At 36.3% G+C, this 18,953-nt stretch overlaps 2 protein-coding genes across 2 annotated transcripts in view; one reads left to right on the plus strand and one right to left on the minus strand.

Annotated features, from left to right (window-relative positions):
* Positions 1-3,978: 3,978 nt before the first annotated feature.
* On the plus strand, positions 3,979-13,156 carry LOC589478 (CD9 antigen; the record flags this gene model as incomplete). The annotated part of the gene is made up of 6 exons (XM_030989229.1): positions 3,979-4,194; positions 5,365-5,461; positions 5,752-5,828; positions 6,971-7,159; positions 7,466-7,549; positions 8,842-13,156. Coding segments are annotated over 6 exons (738 nt in total), but the record flags the coding sequence as incomplete, so codon positions are not given.
* A 1,234-nt stretch (positions 13,157-14,390) lies between these two features.
* The window catches only part of LOC589214 (CD151 antigen), a 79,984-nt gene continuing 75,421 nt past the window's right edge, over positions 14,391-18,953 (minus strand). The window contains exon 9 of the mRNA XM_030989230.1: positions 14,391-17,997. Coding sequence (XP_030845090.1) covers positions 17,926-17,997 — 72 coding nt within the window. The 3' untranslated portion in view covers positions 14,391-17,925. The remainder of the gene's footprint in view (positions 17,998-18,953) is intronic.

Consider the following 18,953-nt stretch of genomic DNA (forward strand, 5'->3'; position numbering starts at 1 on the left):
AGGCCCTTTCAGATTCGTCTCTTATTTTGTGTTTGTGTTTATTTAAGACTCTTTCAAGAGGATGTTTATTACAATCAGGCCCTTTTATCTTATTTATTTTTAGCAAGATTCGTAGTAGCCTTTTCCTTTTCCTTCTCCTTCTCATCCTACCGGGTTCTTGAAATGTGTTTGTTTTCCAACACGTGACGCGCAAGTTTAAAGGCAAAAGCAATCTGAAGATGAACTTCGTTTATGTCTAAATAGTTCCTCAAATATAAAGTAGAGTTCTTGTCATGCGATTGCATTGTAAAAGAAACTGTGTGAAAAATACAGGAAACAGTTGACTATGTAGCATAACAACTTATGTATAGTTGTATACTGTTAGAGGCATTTGATCAAACATGATAAGATATTGACTCAGCCCTAGCTGAAAGTTTGTTTTGTATTTCATTAAATTATTTTAAACTTTCCAAATGGCAGCCCAATTGCTAAATTATATGATAACCCAATTGCAACCCTAACCCTATAAACCCTATAAACTGCATTGATACCCCAATCTCTTTGTCAAGCAATACCTCCTCTTCAAATGCTCTTCATGCTTTTGTATGATAAGTAAGCATTTTGGAATAGATACCACTTAAAAGGAAACATTTACAAGATGACAAATTAGTAATTATTCGACTGATTGTTGTTTCTCATCGAGTGGATTGGTGATTAAACAAATTGATGTTTATTTGGAAAGTGAAACCAAACTTAGGTGAAAGTTTTATGCGAGATATATGAAGTTGTGAATCCTTATTGATGATGCAAATATATGAGAAAGCGAGAGGAGATAGAGAGCGAGTGTGTGCTATAGAGAGAGAGCGAGATAGAGAGTGAGAGAGAAATAGATAGAGTGAGAAAGAGCCATATTGAGAGAGAGAGAGAGAGAGTGCAATAGAGGGACAGAGAGAGAGAAAGAGAGAGGGAGAGATAGAGAGAGCAAGATTTGTTTGGAACAAAATGAAAGGTTAGAAGATGGCAAGAGAAGAGAGAGGTGGACTGTTAAATTGATCTCTAAATCAGAAAAAAGACTCAAAGTGGTAAAAAAAAAGTCAGATACATTTAATTGAGAGAGAAAAATCGAAGAGAAACAGAGTTGTTGACCTCATAAAACACACAAAAATGACTGGTTAAGTGAAACTTTTTAGATAAAAAAGAAAATTAGAAAAAAAAGTAATTCTAGGTATTTACCGATGGAACATGGAAGGTGGATTTATGCAATAGGAAGTTGGACTCGGAGAAAAGGAAAGTTATGTTTGTTCAGCCTTTTAAATGAAAATATTATCAAGTTACTTGGGAATCCCCACTTTTAAATAAAAATTTCATTGATTTACTTGGGAATCCCCAAAGTAAACCAGATTTCCTTTTAACCATGCGATCATTTTTTTGTAATCTCTTGTTTCATTTTATAAACGGCAGCTGAATGAGAGGGAAAGAATAGATTTAACAGGGTGTTTTTGACATTGAGGTTATATGTAGTCCCATTAATAGATATGTGTGGTGTAGTCATACGTGAAACAGCGTATTACATTTGATAGCACAGTAATAGGTTGCATACTATAGTTAGGAATTGCATGCAAGATAAATCATTACCCTCTCGCATGGCTCCATTTAAACATGTCTGTCAGTACCTCCCAATCGCTTGACCTCTTGTGCACCCCTTTTAACCTACATTGGTTGACCCTAGGTGATTCTCTATGTCACATGATAGTATGAACAAATTGGGCCATTCCATTTTGTACCAAGGGGTGCGGAATACATTTATATATATTCTGCACCAATTCAATTTCCATACCATACTACAAAACAAGGAAACATTTACAGTTTGTAAAAAATTGCAAGCAATTATCATGGCAAGAAAATTCCCCCCCCCCCCCAATCAACAAGTCCATGTTGTGTCAGTTGCCAAAGTTGTGAAAATTTTTGCGACAATGCAAAAAACCTATCATGTAGGGAAAAAAGGAAATTGCAATAATTTGTTAAGGGTATGGGAAACTAAACCCATCTTTATAGTTTTAACTTGATCTGTTACGGATGTGATTCTGATATTTTATTTACTTTCAATTCCTGCTTGTATTATATGAAGAATAATAAACCAATTAGGCCTGAATTGTAAACTTGACTTTTTTGTGTTTATAGGCATTTGTGAAAGTGGTTGATTGTTAATTACTGTAATTATCATTGAACCATTGTTAAAGGGTTAAAGGCAGTACACAGCGCTAGGTACAAAACTAAACATGTCTATTTGGTATTTGGATTTGCATACAGTTTACAACTAAATCATTCATTCTCTTACCAAGTTTTGTTGTTTTTTAAGTATGTGACATATTAATTTGTCTACATTTATGTTTCTTGAGAATGTGAGATATTAAAACTTACATCTAAAAGTATTCAACAAAGGCCCTAATTCAACCAGTCCCCCTTTCATATTGTTTCAGTTACACAAAACAACAATAAAAACACCCACTTAACACAGGGTATGAATAATTTAGTTGTTAACAGTATATTGGGATAGAACACAACCTTACAAAATTTTGTGTTTGTAATGCTTCTAATTTTTTATCTAACATGATATATGCCGTTTTTGAAAAATCATATGTGTATCTGTAGGCCTATGGTTGGTCATTTTTTATGTAATTTTAACATTCTGTTCTGTTACTGATTTAAAGGGAAATGCAACCTAAAAGAAAGTAGAAAAGTGAAAGAAGTAGACTGGTGAAAGTGGGTATGAAATCAGATGAAATATAAGAAACTTATGATTTTTGAGAAAGTTGTAATTGGCTGTATTGGTAATGCCACTGTTATGTACAGCACTGGATAACTTACATCTCAGTTTATGAGAGTGGTGATTATCATGTCTCAGAGCTGATGGCTAATGCCAGCGGTGTGAACTTGTAACATGAGAAGGGATGTATGTCTAGACTGGATAGCAATGTCAACTGCGGGGCATTGTATGCTGGAGTACATACCATTTTAACTACTCAAAGGGGTGTTTCCTATTACAACATATATTGTATACACATCCCTCTCTCGTGGGCCTCGTTTACCCCCTCAATGCAGTCCCTCGTGAACTGACCTCTCTTGCACCCCCATTCTCAAATAACCTAACCCATATCCCAATGCTAATTGCTATGTAAGACTTGGGAGGGAGTAATAGTTAGAGGGGTGTGATTTATGAAAAGATTGTGTCCCTCTGAATTTGACCTCTGCCATATTAACCCCTCCTCTCCATTACCCGACCCCAAAGAAAAAGTTCATTCACATTGTAGCACATGAAAGGGGAGGGTTGTACCACTTGTGTGGAGGGGTTGTTTATGCAAACCAGGCCGGATGAAAAGGAGAGAAACTAAAGTCTGTGAGAATACTCATAGGATGATGTCAGCGGAGAGCTCGACCAGATCAAGTTCCCGAGGATTATTGCCCAGCGAGATCTCACACCTAGATAACATTGTGGGAATATTTTTGATGGTGTGTGAGAGATGCAATTCAAGAAACTTTTGAAATTGTCCCAAACTGGATTTCTGTTTCGCTCTAACACACGGTAGCACAAGCCCTGTTTTGAAAAGTAGAGGCACACTATTCCAACCATCCAAAAGGTGTTTAATTAAACGCTTTTTCTTTGCAGTCACAAAGCGCTGAACACATTGCACCACAAGTTCGGGCCACTTAAAGGGGAAGTCCACCCTGATATTAAGATGGTTTTCAATAGAGGCAGAAAAATTTACCTGCACTAAAGGAACCTGTACATAGAGACCACCTGCCTATAAAGACCACTTTTCATGTTTCCCTTGAGCTGTCTTGATGTACAGGAATCACTGTACAAGTACTCTCTTTCTCTTTTCCATTTTATGAGAAGCCCATTTGAATAATCGCAGTATTGTGTATTCAATTTTTTTTTTTCTTCATATTTTTCATATTTTTTCGTATTTTTCATATTTTTTAATATTTTTCATATTTTTCATTTGTCTCCAGCTATGTGGCTGTGCCTTGCTGGGAGTGGGACTGTGGCTGTGCTTCGACCCGAGTATGAGGGAGTACGCTACGACCTCCGGTGACCTCCAAGTCTACTACATCGCGGTCTACGTCCTGATTGGTATCGGAGGTTTCATGATGCTGGTGGGCTTCCTGGGATGTTGCGGAGCCTGCATGGAGAGCCAGGCCCTACTCGTTTTGGTAAGGAGAATGGTTGTGGTGGTGGTGGTGGTGGTGGGGGTGGTGGTGGTGGTGGTGATGGTGGTGGTGGTGATGGTAGTGATGGTTATGATGATGATTTATGGTAATAGGTATGATGGTGGTAGTGGTGATGGTTATGATGATGGTGGTGATAATGGTGGTGGTGATGATGATGGTGGTGGTTATGAAGGTGTTGGTGGTAATGATGATGATGAAAATGACGGTGGTGATGGTAATGGTGATGATGGTGGTGGTGGTGGTGGTGATAATGGTGATGGTAGTGGTGATGGTAGTGGTGATGGTGGTGGTGGGGGTGGTGGTTGTGATGGTAGTGGTGATGGTAGTGGTGATGGTGGTGGTGGTGGTCGTGGTGGTGGTGGTGGTAGTGATAATGGTGATGGTAGTGGTGATGGTAGTGGTGATGGTGGTGGTGGGGGTGGTGGTTGTGATGGTAGTGGTGATGGTAGTGGTGATGGTGGTGGTGGTGGTGGTGGTGGTGGTGGTGGTGGTGGTAGTGATAATGGTGATGGTAGTGATGGTGGTGGTGGTGATGATGATGGTGGTGGTAGTGGTGATGGTGGTGGTGGTGGTGGTGGTGGTGGTGGTGGTGGTGGTAGTGATAATGGTGATGGTAGTGATGGTGGTGGTGGTGATGATGATGGTGGTGGTAGTGGTGATGTTGATGGTAGTGGTGTTGCAGTGATGTTGGTGGTGATGTTGATGGTGATGGTAGTGCTGATGATGGTGGTGGTGGTGGTGGTGGTGGTGATGATGATGATGGGGATGGTGGTGTTAGTGGTGATGTTGATGATAGTGGTGTTGTGGTGATGGTGGTTGTGATGTTGATGGTGATGGTAGTGCTGATGGTGGTGGTGGGGGGTGATGTTGGTGGTGGTGATGATGAATATGAGGGTGGTGGTGGTGGTGGTGGTGGTGATAGTGGTGGTGGTGGTGGAGGTAGTGGTGGTTATGATGATGATGGTAATGATGGTGGTGATGATGTTGAAGTTTATAACCATGACCTTAACTTCAAGTTAACGGACCATCATGTCATATGGACCTAATTAGTGATATGAATATCAAATAAATTTAATAACCCACAACTGTAATGGACAATGTAAAATCTGCAAGAGGTCTTATCTTTTCACAATCTCTTTTTCTCCTGTCCAGTTCTTTGTCTTGCTTCTGGTGATCTGCGCAGCTGAGGTTGGAGGAGGAATCTGGGCGTATCTCAACAGGAACAAACTCAAGATGGGCGTTGAAAATGGTAATATATTGTGCTTCTGAACAAGAATACCTTGGGATTATAGTAAACAAATATTGACTGCTGTGAGGAGCACAGTAAAACTATTGCCCAATGTGATTATTGGCCGAAATGGTCATTAGACCAAATGATTATCGGACAATGTGGATAGTGGACTGGCCGGGTGTAGACCATATGAGAATAGACCAATTGGGTCGAAGACAAACAGGTCGTAGACCAAACGGCAATTCACCAATCATGTTCTACTTGTTTGACTACAAAATATCTCTTCTTTTTCCCTCTCCCCCGTACAGGCATGCAGCAGACGATAAGCGGTGTATATTCAGAGGATGATTCAGTGACATTGGCTTTTGACAAAATGCAACAAGCAGTAAGACACTCACTATCCTGTTTCTTTATGTTAAAGGGATCCGGTAACTTTGTCTCAGATTCTGAAACAAAAGTTTGGATTTAGCTCACGATGCAATGATAATTATAAACCTTTAGGTCAGTCAGGAACCCCATGACTTTTACAAGCCGATCGCCTGTCTGGTTATCAAGATATTTATGATTGGAATTACAAATTTTGAAAATCGTTCGCCTGACGGTTTTCATAACACTACAGTCTGTTGGGGAAAACGAGTATGGTAAAACCGGTCACTCAAAGATTTTTACTTTATTGAGGCACTTCTTGATCATTTTGAAGCGCAATTTTTTAGGGCTTCAATATTACACCATATCACAGACACTGATAACACGTAGGGCCGTGTATCTCAGATTTAACATTGTTAAACGATCCCTTTAAGAGCCAATCTTAAGCTCTAGTATGGGCATCAACTGTCAGGAGAACATGTCTGTAATTCATTTTGGATTGTTTATCCTGCAGTAGATTGATTGTGCAAACCAGTAAACTAAAAACAACCTCACAAACCACAACTCTCATTTGCACATGAGACCTGTCTTATACTCGAGTTTGCCAAATAACCCACTATTTTCTGACTTGGAACATTATCCCGAAGCTCGAAATGGCGGCCTCACCAGACCGATAGGCTCATCACAAACAAGCTCGGACAGGCGCAAATTAGCCCGCTATTTCCCAGATAGCGGGATATTTTGGAAAGAAGACCAAGATTTCTCGGGACCTTTTCTCTACCAAATATCCTGCTAATTTCAACTGCGGGCTTATGTGAATGCAAATCAACTGATTAATTTGCGATCGGGATAGTTAAAATAGTGGGTTATTTGGCAAATTCAAGCTAATGAAAACAGGCCTGTCATGACCTGTGTTAAGCACATAGTGTTAGGCCTACTTACCTTGATTTCCTTATCTTTCTATGCTCATTACTCAGCCCCTATACATTTCTACCAAAATTGTTTGGCTCATGTCATTTATTTGTAATGAGGTATTTGACAGTGTAAATGCGCCTTATGTGTATATTATTATCATTGCTATTACTTATAATACCCTGAAATCGAGACGGATAACCTGTAAATCAGAAATCAATTCATTCTCTCTTTTTCTTTGCAACCTAGTTGAGGTGCTGCGGAGCCGTGGGTCCAGAGGACTGGATCGATTCTAAATACGCAGAGAGGAACCCCGGACAACTGCCGGACTCTTGCTGCGTAGAACAATCGCCAAACTGCGGGACAGTCGGTCAAACGGCCATCAACTCCTTCCTCAATCTATTGAGGGGTCAGACGTCGCCCCCTATTTTTCTGACGGTACGTAAAACAACGAGGAACTAATCTGACTGCAGACTGGTTTTGAAAGAAGTCGCATTCGGATTAGTCCAAAGTCCAAAGGGGGAAGTCCACGCTGACATTAAAGATAAAGTTGAGTTCTGGTCATGCGACGTTTGGACGACATAAGAAAATAATAAGTAAACCTGCCTAAGTCTAAGCCCAAGTCTAACTCCCTTGGGTGGTCTTTCTATGAAGGTCCGACACTACTCGGCATCTTCACCATCAGATACTGAAAAATGAAAACATTTATGAAGTTTGCAAATTGTCTTTTATTTTACTTTGCAGGGCTGTTCTGATGCACTGTTTGGAATGCTGGAGGAAAACACTATACTTGTGGCAGGTTTAGCGATCGGTGTCGGTGCTGTTCAAGTAAGTTGTCGCCACTGTCGGGCATTAGATTAGTTTATTATAAGATGATGACGTGGATCCTGATCAAATGATTGGTTGAAAGCGTACACGTGACCAGGCATTTATTTTGCCTAACGCGTAATTTGGATAATGATCAGTCATTATCAAATTTTAATGACTGGTCGTTATCCAAATCATGTTATAAAACAAATAAAACATAATGTTATAAAACAACTAATACACATCATTTTGTCCGGGCATTACTAAAGTTACCCACACTCGGTACCTTCAAAACAGTCTAAACACTCGCAGGTACCACCTCAGGCATCTCAGACTATTCCAAAGATACCTCGTGTGGATAATTCTTACTAATGCCCTCTCTGATATGTATTATTTGTTTATGCTTCGAAGAAGGGCACAAACAGAATTTATTTTATTTTCGATAATTCTGAACTGTTTTCCTTTGATTGCTATGGTAAAAACATTGATAATAACAGTGTTACCAACTTGAATGATCTACAGATTGAAATGATAATAATAGTAATGAATAGCAACAACAACAACAATAATGCATTATTTACAACGAGCGTAGTACTGATGTTTCTAAGCACTGTGCCATTATTACAACAGCTCTAACCGAGTTGCCCTGTTAAGGCCCATGTAATCAAGGAATATCTTCCTACCGGTACTCATTTACTACACCTGGGTTGAGAGTGGCTAACGTAAATCATTGTCTTACCTAAGGACATAAGTGCTGTGGCAGGGATTTGAACCCTGGTCCTCGTGATCTATAGTCCGGAGACACCGAGGTGTGAAATGGGTACCGGTAGGAAGTGATTTATTGACTGCTGCGAGCACCAAAATGGGTAGCCTACCTAGAGCTGGGGTACCATTAGAACACCTTGAGCACCTTGCATTTTGGATATCAGCAGTATAAAACATCCCTAATTATCATCTGTAATTATCATGTCCTTCAGACCTTAACACCTCATACCGTAATTCTTCAGATGTCTTTTTGTCGATTTGTATTTGTTTTATTCTCCTCAGCACCTTGTAATTATCTTCTCATTTTGTCTGTGTCCAATCCAAAACCGTTCAACCATGACCACTTTTGTTTTACTGTAATTTTTTAGATATCTAATTGTTTTGTTTTGTTTTCTTTTTTTATTACATTTTCACTGAGCTCCATGGAATGATCTTCTCATGTTGTCAGTGTCTAATCCAAAACCACTCAACCATGACCACTTTTTTTTCTTTTTACTGTCATTTTTTTAATGTCTAATTGTTTTTTTTTAAATTTCGTTTCTACTCAGCTCCTTGGAATGATCTTCTCATGTTGCCTGTGCTGTGCGATCCGAAGACAGGACGACAACAAATACTACGCCTAGCCTACGCATAGATCCTAGTCCCCCTCTTAGACCCACCCCTAGGACCTAGTCTAGTACAGAGTTCCTGACCCACCGTGGACCATCACTCAAGGACAATTCAGGATGTGGCCTAGGGCCGAGAATAGGACATGATTTGGACTATCCCTAACCGAGAACTACACTTATGGACATTTTAAGATCCATTTTAGGATCCAATATAGGATGCCATGTAGAACCCCTTTTAGGTCATTTTGAAGACTTTATTACTCCAGAAATCACCAATCTATGATCCGTCTACGAAGCATCTAAGGAACTCCCAACTAAATATCCTCTTCAACTTGTTGAGGGACTTCAACTTTAATAGAATTTCAATTATCACCTCTCTTGCCCATTATTTACTCTTTATGTATCACGCAGTAACTTTAGCAGCAATTAAATTCATAAAAAGAATATAGAGGCTGAATTTAGAACTGAAACTATAAAAACAAACTTTTGCAAGGATTTTGCCTTGCGCATTTTACGTCTGCAAGAAAGCTGCTTTACTTTAATAAAAAGTAAAAACAATATTTAGTACAACCTCTTACAAATCAAAAGACATATTGGTAATATCTTTGTTTAGCCAATGTGGAGCACCAAAATAAGCTTTATACAGGTTCCATCTTTAAGGATAATACATAATCCTCAATGAATGTATATTGTTGACACTTTTGCCAAATATATTCTGTATATTTGATATAAGTATTGTCCTTCATTTATTTATTCAAATATAAGAATAATTCAGTCAAATCTTTATTATTTTGTAATGATAAAAAGTATGTATCGTACTTTGCACTTCTGTTTCTAAAGTAAAGGACAATATCAAAAGTAAAATGAAAAATTAATTAATTCAAGAATTTATGAACAGGAAAATAATGATAATACTATATGAGGTGTGTCAGGTGCCAAATCCATTTGTGCTCAGAAAACATTAATATTATTAGATGATAATTTCTGTGCATTTTAATTTTAAATCAATCTTTAAAAGGTAAAAATAATGTAGTTGTTATAATATTTCTTAGGAATTCACAATGACATTGAATATCGTTTTTCATTGAGTGAATCTAAGTTACGAATCAGAAATAATAATCTGTGAGATAAATTGGTGATTTCTCAATTATTTTCAAGCAGGTTACATGATATACTCAGATAATATGATATCATGTTATATTTGATATATAAATTGAAATATAGGAATAACTAGATATTAAAAGTATCATTTCAGTTTAGACAAAAACTATATTGAACATTTTACAAAGTTTACACAAAGGTAGGTTCTTTTTTTTGCGAAGGTGCTGGTTAAGGACATTATCATTTGTACTTTTTGCTAAAAAATTGATGTTTGACGACAGTACACTCAAACAAAATATCAGGGTTCCTTTAATTGTAGTCCAATTCACAACCAGTACATTAGTTGTTATTATATGGTAGATTACTTTAATAGTTTTTTTATAAAAGATATGTCTTGTGAATAACCCCCATAGATTAAATTATACTTTTAAGAATGACTTAAACTGTAAAAAAATTAATATTCTATTCTATAATGATAACTTGTTTTTGTACAAGCCTAATATATCATACATGTTTTGTGTACATGTGGTTATGTAACGGGAGACTTAGATATATGTATTTTAATGTAACGGTAAAGTGTACTGAGTATTTGACAGAAGGGTTATTATGTTTTGTATCTCATAGTGTATTTTAGATTTCTCGTGTATCGTAGCTATTTTCACAACATATAGACTAAGAATTAGTAAGGTAGGAAGAACTACAGTGTAAATAATGCATATTTTTATAATGCTCATTTTGTCCTTAATTTGTGAAAGTCATTTTACTACGCTTGTTTTCCAACTCTCACGGTTTTCATGTTTTTTAATGTCTATTATTTTATCACACTTTCAGTGCCACTCATTTCGCCCTACTTCTCATTTTTTATGGTGTAGTCCCATACATATGTTCCTTAGTCAGGAAAAAGGCAAATACCTTATACTTTGTTCATTTGATGCAGAGGATACAAGGTTTCACGCGTGTGTAGATTAATTAAACTCTCGAAAGGGCTAGTGTTCAAATTTTTAATTCAATTTTTGAATTTTCAAGTTTTCAAAACAATTTTGTTTTAATTCTTATTATTTGGGCCAAACGATGTGCTCAGATTATCCCTTTTTTATCTCAAAAGTGTTCATGTTATCTTTCATGAAATCATAATATCTTAAGACTGTTTTAAAAACGGAAGACGCTTATAATGCCCAGCCTTAAAATGGTATACAATTGCTTGTAACACGTGGACTTGTATTCTATCCAAATCTAAACCTGATGCTTGGTGTAAGGCTTCTGTCCGAAATCAGAGTTTAAAAAGGGAAGTTAGTTCGAGGTCTATTAAAGTCACCTTTTTTTATTTTAACGATTTTAGACTCGGGGTCGGGTTTAACTGAATTATTAGAATATGGTCCATGAACTTTTGTTAAAGATTGTTTTATTTTATATAACAAATTGCCACCATCAATATTTAGGACAAAAAAAGAGTTTTTTTAAAGTTTTTTTAATGAAATCGTGCCCAGTACACTTGCCATTTGGGGTTTGCCCCAGAAATGCAACTGACACCGTTTTATTCTTATTATTAAGTCTTTTCATTATTCATAGTAATTGCTTGAAATACAAACCTCTGACTGGTTTTCTAAAAAAGGAACCACCAGGTGTTATCCTGACTGAGTTGCTTGAACGACCAAGTCCGCCAATTTATGGAACACCAAGCGATAAACCTCTTTCTCCTTTACAAAAGCTCCGAAATGTTTCACTTATTTCATCATCATTTTCAATTTTCATTTCTCTTAGAGAACAGTTTTGAAATATGTAATGTATTTTCATCATTCTCATTTTTACTTTTCTGACACAATGGTTGGTTTCTGTAGAGAATGGGAAGGTTTTTTTGAATGGATGAGCAACATTTTTACAATTTATTATGGCAAATTTGCAATCTTTCTTATCAGAGCACCGAATCAAAAGCACCCTAAAGCACTTTTGTATTATGTTTTTCTCCAAATCTTAATACACTGAATTGACGAAAAGATTTTTTATAAAACATGCTAATAATTTCGAAAGATGTTCAAGATAATACTTTATTAAATCATTGCTTTGATGAATGAAAACTTCTTAGGTACCTTAGCCCGGCACTTTGGTATTACTTTAAAATTCCTTGTGCACCCGTGTGTGATGATTTGAGGATTTTTTTTTTTCTTCTCTAAAAGAGGTTGTTATTTTATACAAGTAGATAGCATGGGCATGAGATCCCTCAATAATAAATTTGTGCTAAAACTTCGCAAACTCCTTTACTATATATTTTGCTTCAGTTTTACTGCCTTTACTCATTGAAACATTGAAGCCGATGTGGAAGAACTTATAAATATTCATAGTACATAAGCAAAAAACTTGTACGAGGGTTGTGTATCTATAGCAACCACAGGAAAATATTTTAAAAAAGCTCTCACCTTTTACTCTCCATTCAAAAGTGAAATCTCACTTTGTGCTTGGCTTGGTTGATGGGACATTTTCGCAGTGTAACCAAATTCATACTTCAGTGCCTCGATACAAATTATTGCATTCACCCGTTACGAATAATTGTATTTAAATACTCAGAATGCATATAGCATATATTATGTGTTGCTAGGTAGGGCAAGCCATAATGTTTGTCCTAAACTAGCAGCAATTAAGATATGCTATTTGAATCATGACTATTGAGAAACATTTATTTGAAACGGGTGAATGATCCAATTCCTAATCGAGGTGCTCCACCAAGGCATATGCATGAATTTAATTGCATTACGAAAATTATTTATTGAACCGTTACATTTGATAATATTTGGCCCCCACGCAAACTTTAGCTTGTACTCAAAAAGCGCTTCTTTTATATACATGTCTGTATCATCCAAAGGAAGCATGTACATTTCAGTAGGTTATGCATATTTAGGACATTTTTAGACAACTGTGATATATTTCTACGCAATTATCGCTTTGTACCGGTTATCGATAATGTGCTTCATTACAGCATGACTGGTTGGGGGTACTAATACGCTTTATCTATCGGTTTTCTCGTATAAGTTATAATTATGTAGATGTATGTATTTGAATATGTATTTGGAAATTGCTTTAGTGTAAATAAACTACTCATGTAACTTTGTGATTTGCTTGTATTAAATGTACTTCAATGTAGTACAATCGATGATTATTAGTTATATGTGTTTGTTGTACTTTATTTCTTGTTGAGCAATTAACAAAACAGTTTTACAAAGCATTGGGATAAATTCCATTCTAAGTAAGTTGTCAACTATCGATACATCAAATTGGTACATGTTTTCAACAAACTCACAAAGAAGCAAAACACTACAGGAACACAAGACAGATTCAGTTTGTAAAAACTTTTGCACATTTATTTCTGGGTAGGGATGATATTAACTGACATTTCAAAAGTAAAAATACTGAGCTGCTTCCTAAATCAACTCTGTAAGTGCATCAAATCAAATATTCCTAACCAAAAAAATGAGAATCAGAGGAAAATTTTCTCTTTATTTATAACAAACTGTTCAGTGCAAAAACTTAACTAACCCTACATAGATGTAAAAGCAGGTCATATGACATGGACTGCGGAGTAACACATTTTTTCCCTTTCACGTACAACAAATGGAAAACTAGAAGCAAAGAATGGTATATCTTCTTTTGCATAAAAAAGGAGTTTATCCAGAAATACACATGTATTTATTTATGAAATCAATCATATCTCAACCCTCTTGAAATCTCAACTGTTGTCCTCTTTCCTCAACCAGGGGAGCATTTCACAAAGACTAAGATCTACTTTAAGTTGGGCCTAACTATAGCAGGCCACTCATGCCACTGGTTGCTCTCATCATTATGATCTTTAGATATTATTTTTTCCTTCAATAATGAACATTAACAAAATATTAGTTCTGTAGATTTGTGACCATGATTTGTACGTCCCTCGAGAAACCAATGCCAGTAAATGGTGAGAGAAAGCAGTGGCATGAATGGCTCGTCATAGTTAAGTCCAACTTAAAGTCGATCTTAGTCTTTGTGAAACACCCCCCCCCCCCCCCCCCCCCCCGAGCTCTGCTCTCCTGCCAAATCTCTCCTTGCAACTATTGCCCAATACAATAAATACATCCATCAAATTCACTCTACCCGTGCCACCTATTGTACTACCTCAGCTTTCTGACACTCTCCCCTGACCTATCAGGTTTATTGCCATTTGGTCTACAGCCAGTTCATCTTCTTCCCACTTGGTCTATCCCCATATGGTCTACAGCCAGCCTGTCTACTATGATCCACATAGTCTAATCATCATTTTGCCTACTCCATTTGGTCTAATCTCCAATACGTCTGCTACCCGTTTTGGTCTATTGCTCATTTAGTCCAATTCCTAGTTTGTCTAAAAATGCCCTTTTTGTCTACTATCTATATGGTCTATAAATGATCATCCAATCATAAATAATGGGGATAGTTTGTAGACGGGCTGGGTGTAGTAGACCATTTAGGAATAGACTAATCATGTAGTGGACATACCGTACTGGTTCTGGACTAAACGGCAATTCACCACCTATCACTACACTCTCACTACCGGTTTCAGTGACACGACTAGTCCATTGCAAGGGAATACCGCCCATCTCCAAAGCCAACAGAGGAAGTACACAAAGAAGAAAAAGATGTATGAATTCAAATCTGATCGCACTTCCAATATTTGCACACAAACCCTAATTGATTTGTACAACAAAATATAACTGTTTGTGTAAAAAAAATCCCCTTTTCACGATGTATACTTCAAGAAACATATATTCCGACAGCTAGTGACACTTACAAAACTTTCTGATACTACTATTAGAAAATACGGTAACAAAAAATCAATGCGACATTAACATCTTCACGTAGGTGTCTAAACAATACAATATTTAGATCCAGGTATATACAATAAAGAGTATAATTACATATGTACATGACACTGCTCGAGGCAAACATCATTGAAACTTTCCAAAGTCACAACAATTTTTTCTAATATAAATGTTTTTCTCAAAAGCCACAATATCTATAAAAAAGAAGATATAAAATCTGCTTCTATACATGATACTTCTGTAATAATGCATTCTCGCATCGTCAATTACATTGTTGTGCATCACTTTAAATTGCATTGTTGTACATTGTTTTAAAACAGCCTCTGATGTACATTTGTTGTTGCAGTTGGTTATAATGCACAGACCATTCCCACAATGCACGACTTCATTTTCCATCTTGTACATCAGATTATTTTGCAGTTGCACACAGGAATTATATGTATTTTTTCTCTTCGAAAAAGTTAATCGTACTTTCTGGTGCAACAAATCATGTCTTCATCATAAAAAGCAGACAAGAATCTGTATGATGAAATATTGAGAATTCTGAAGATAGTCTTTTGTAGGTTTACTACATAAAATACTGCATATAACAAGAGATATTGCCTCACTAATTCCCTTGATATTCAAGACTTTCATGTGCAAGAAATACTTCAAATCCTCACGCCAGTATCAGTAATCCATGTCTTTCAAAAGTACATTTGTATATATATCAAAACATTGTTGCTCTTTGGTGCTAATAACTTTAATATGGAATATCATTTTGTTCAGTCTTCTGAAATAAAGTTAACATGTTTTGCTTATAATTATGTTGGGCAATTCAGAAGGATGTGCAAATAATGCTTAGGCAAGTGCTGTCTACGGTGTATTCATTGTGAAAATTCAAATTGAGAAATTGCAAAAATTGATTAGGAAATTCAAACACGCAGCACAGTTCATTGCCATTGTAAGGGCACGTAGCACCCCTGACATAAATAAACGCAAGATTGTTCGATAGGAAGAATTTAATACATCAAGATAATAAGATTTGATCAGCCTCTTCAAATTGGCAACACATTTAATATTCGTTCCTCCTTATGCATATTTGATCTATATCAGCCTCACACGTTAATATTTAAATCTAAAGCTTACTAATAAATACTTAAGTAAGTCATTCTGCAAAGTGCAAAGAGTCCCTTTATAGCAAGAGCTGTGAAATAAATGGCTGATTTCTATTTCATGGAATTAAAAAATGACTCTCAAATTCTCCCTGATTGGAAGAAACAGATACTCATAGCACTTGAATAGAGAGGTTGTGCAATAGATGGAAACAACACGGTGTTCAAATTATGCCGGGCTTGCCATACCGTAACTCCTTTGTAGAGTGGGACTCTTTCCAATGCTGCTTTTTTTTTCAAGACTGCCCTCTACCGTTATAAAATCTCTTCACTTGTGGTAGGGACAATGAGAAAAGAATAACATGATTTTGCATTTTGTATATAAAATATTCCTTCTCTCTACCTCTCTAAGATTTACATTAAAATACATGTTTCGGTTATTTGTATGAATATATTAGCACACATGAAGCAATTCTATGGAGAGAAACGTATCTCAGAATCCAACATTATGAGCTACATAAACCTTACAAGGAACACCCAATTTTTGGCAAGATTTGATTGAATTGTCTACAAAAATAGCACACCGTCAACAAACGCTTAAAATGTGTTTTAAAAATGTGTGGTTTCACTCTCTATGAAATACCTACAAAAGTTTCAATTGTACTATAAAGGGTTTACAATACTTTAAGAGGCTAACACCACATACATGTATTTAAAAAAGGCAAGATATTTTTCTTTCAGATATAAAAAGGTTCCACAAACCTGCAGCTAAGTCCAACAATTTTGTCCAAAATGTTTTTTAATAAATAAGTTTTTAAAATGAGAAAATCAGCACCTTCATAGCATCAATATGAATAAATTTATTTTTCATCCCATTTTAACTTTGGCAGAAAAACAAATTTTTAAAGGATTAAAGCTCATTTTGGGTCAAATAAAGTAGTTTACAGACATGTTCAAATTGTATGCATACTTTTTCAACAAAGGTTGTTCTTAACAACCTGAAAGCTTGCGTGACACTTGCCAGACATAGCAACAAGTCATATAAGCAGACTGGATTCTGAGTATAGTAGTTAATTCATTATCAACAGATTAATGAAATAACTTGTCACAAGGTCCCCAAGACAGGAACATCCAAACATTTCAATATGTTCTTTAACTGGTCTATTATAAACATACAATCAAATAGTTGATACCTCATTCCATATTATCTCAATGCCTTTTTACTATTGCCTTTTCTCAAGAAATTAACATCCAAAATTGTTCTTCTTAACACTTTATAAAAGACATATCCATTCAGCCCGACAGAAGTCCAATCCCTCTGAATTTCTCATCGTCAAACGTTCTGCATATTACCAGGTTGGCTATTGAATTCTCTCATTTCCCATAGGTTTAACTATTGCTGTGCCAAGGGGCTCGATAGTTTCAAGATTTCATCAAAACCCGAACACTGCTAACTTTTCAAATACCTGCACTTCCTAAACAATATCTTATACCGGTACAACAAAATGTTGTGTACAAAAGTTGACAAAAAAATATTAATCTTTCTGATGGTATCAAAACTTAACCTGCTATAAAAAATGGCAATTCTATGGGTGAAATCCCCTTTGCACGCATTAGTTGTTGCTATGCCAGGGAAAGCCTCTGACAAGCTTTTCAGTCATTAAGGGGAAGCTTTTGTTGAAAATCTATGCATACAATTTGTAAACGGGTCTATTATTAGGAATTGTTGGCAGAAATGGAATACAATCTCTCTACATGATTTCTTTATCTGTTCTTTCCAACACTAAACAATAAAGGACAATTCACCTCAATTTGCCTAAATTTCGTATTGTCATCCTTCTGTCGTCCACATTGTGAGATTGTCATTCTTTTTTGTCACCCCAATGCACTGCCTCCCATTCAATAACACACAGAATAACCTGGGTTGTACATTCTTTCAAAAATGGTCACAAGGAGATTCTTCTGGGATTTGAGAAGGGCTAGATTTGCGGAGGTTGGAGCACCAGTTAATCTTCATACTCGTCATCATCGTCTACGACATTCCGCAGAAGAACCACCGCTAATATCAACAGTAAAACCTGAAAAGATGAAAGAAATAAAAATTTAATCAACATTTGCCCCTCAAAGCAAACCAGGCCTAAATAGATATTTTAAAAGGAAGAAATACAGAGTGAATTCTACTTTATATCTTTGTAGAAAATCTTTGATATTTCTTTTTTTCTTTTTTCTTTCACATGCTCATATTCTTTTTAAACAATCCACTTTGTTTTGGCAAACAAAGAAGAGATCTAAATCTATGCATAGCTCAAAACAATTTTAGATATCTCAGCATTTCTTGAAAGACACGACTACTTGTCAATTAAAGATAAACTCCAGTACTGGTAAAAAAAAAATAATAATTCTCACAGAATCAAACGAAACTTACACTGAATGTTCAAGATTACAAATAAATGACATGTGCCAAACAATTTTGGAAGAAAATGTATACTGGCTGAGTAATGAGCATAGAAAGACAAGGAAATCAAGGTAGTACTAGCCCCGACACCGTTTGTGTTGTCCCATATATAGCTTTCTATGTGAGTGATTGTTACTTTACCAAGACTCGGTCAAATTTATTATGATTTTGAAGACTCCAGAACCTTGCAGTGCACACCAATACTTACATGCTACATGATCAACTGTTTCTGATCCTTTCCACACCTTTTCTTTCACAATGCAATCGCATTACCAGTACTAAAGTTTATCTTTAATTTAGAAGTTTTTGCCTGTTTGTAGTCTTCATTACATATTTTTTTTGGTTACATTTACAATACAGTCAAACCTGTCTTAGTGGCCACCTCCCTCTTAAGGCCACTGCTCTATACTGGCCATGTGTTTTGTCTCCCTTGAGAAAGAAATGTGTGTTGTAGAACCTGTCTAGATAGGCCACGTGTCTACAGTGGCCTCTGTGTTTCCTTTGAGTGGCCTTTATAGACAGGTTTTTATATTACACAAGGTTCTGGGCCCCATTTCACAAAAACTTGTCATCAATGAC

This window comes from Strongylocentrotus purpuratus, unplaced genomic scaffold (genome assembly GCF_000002235.5).
Source record: "Strongylocentrotus purpuratus isolate Spur 01 unplaced genomic scaffold, Spur_5.0 spur5_scaffold_18, whole genome shotgun sequence".
NCBI classification, from domain to species: domain Eukaryota; kingdom Metazoa; phylum Echinodermata; class Echinoidea; order Camarodonta; family Strongylocentrotidae; genus Strongylocentrotus; species Strongylocentrotus purpuratus.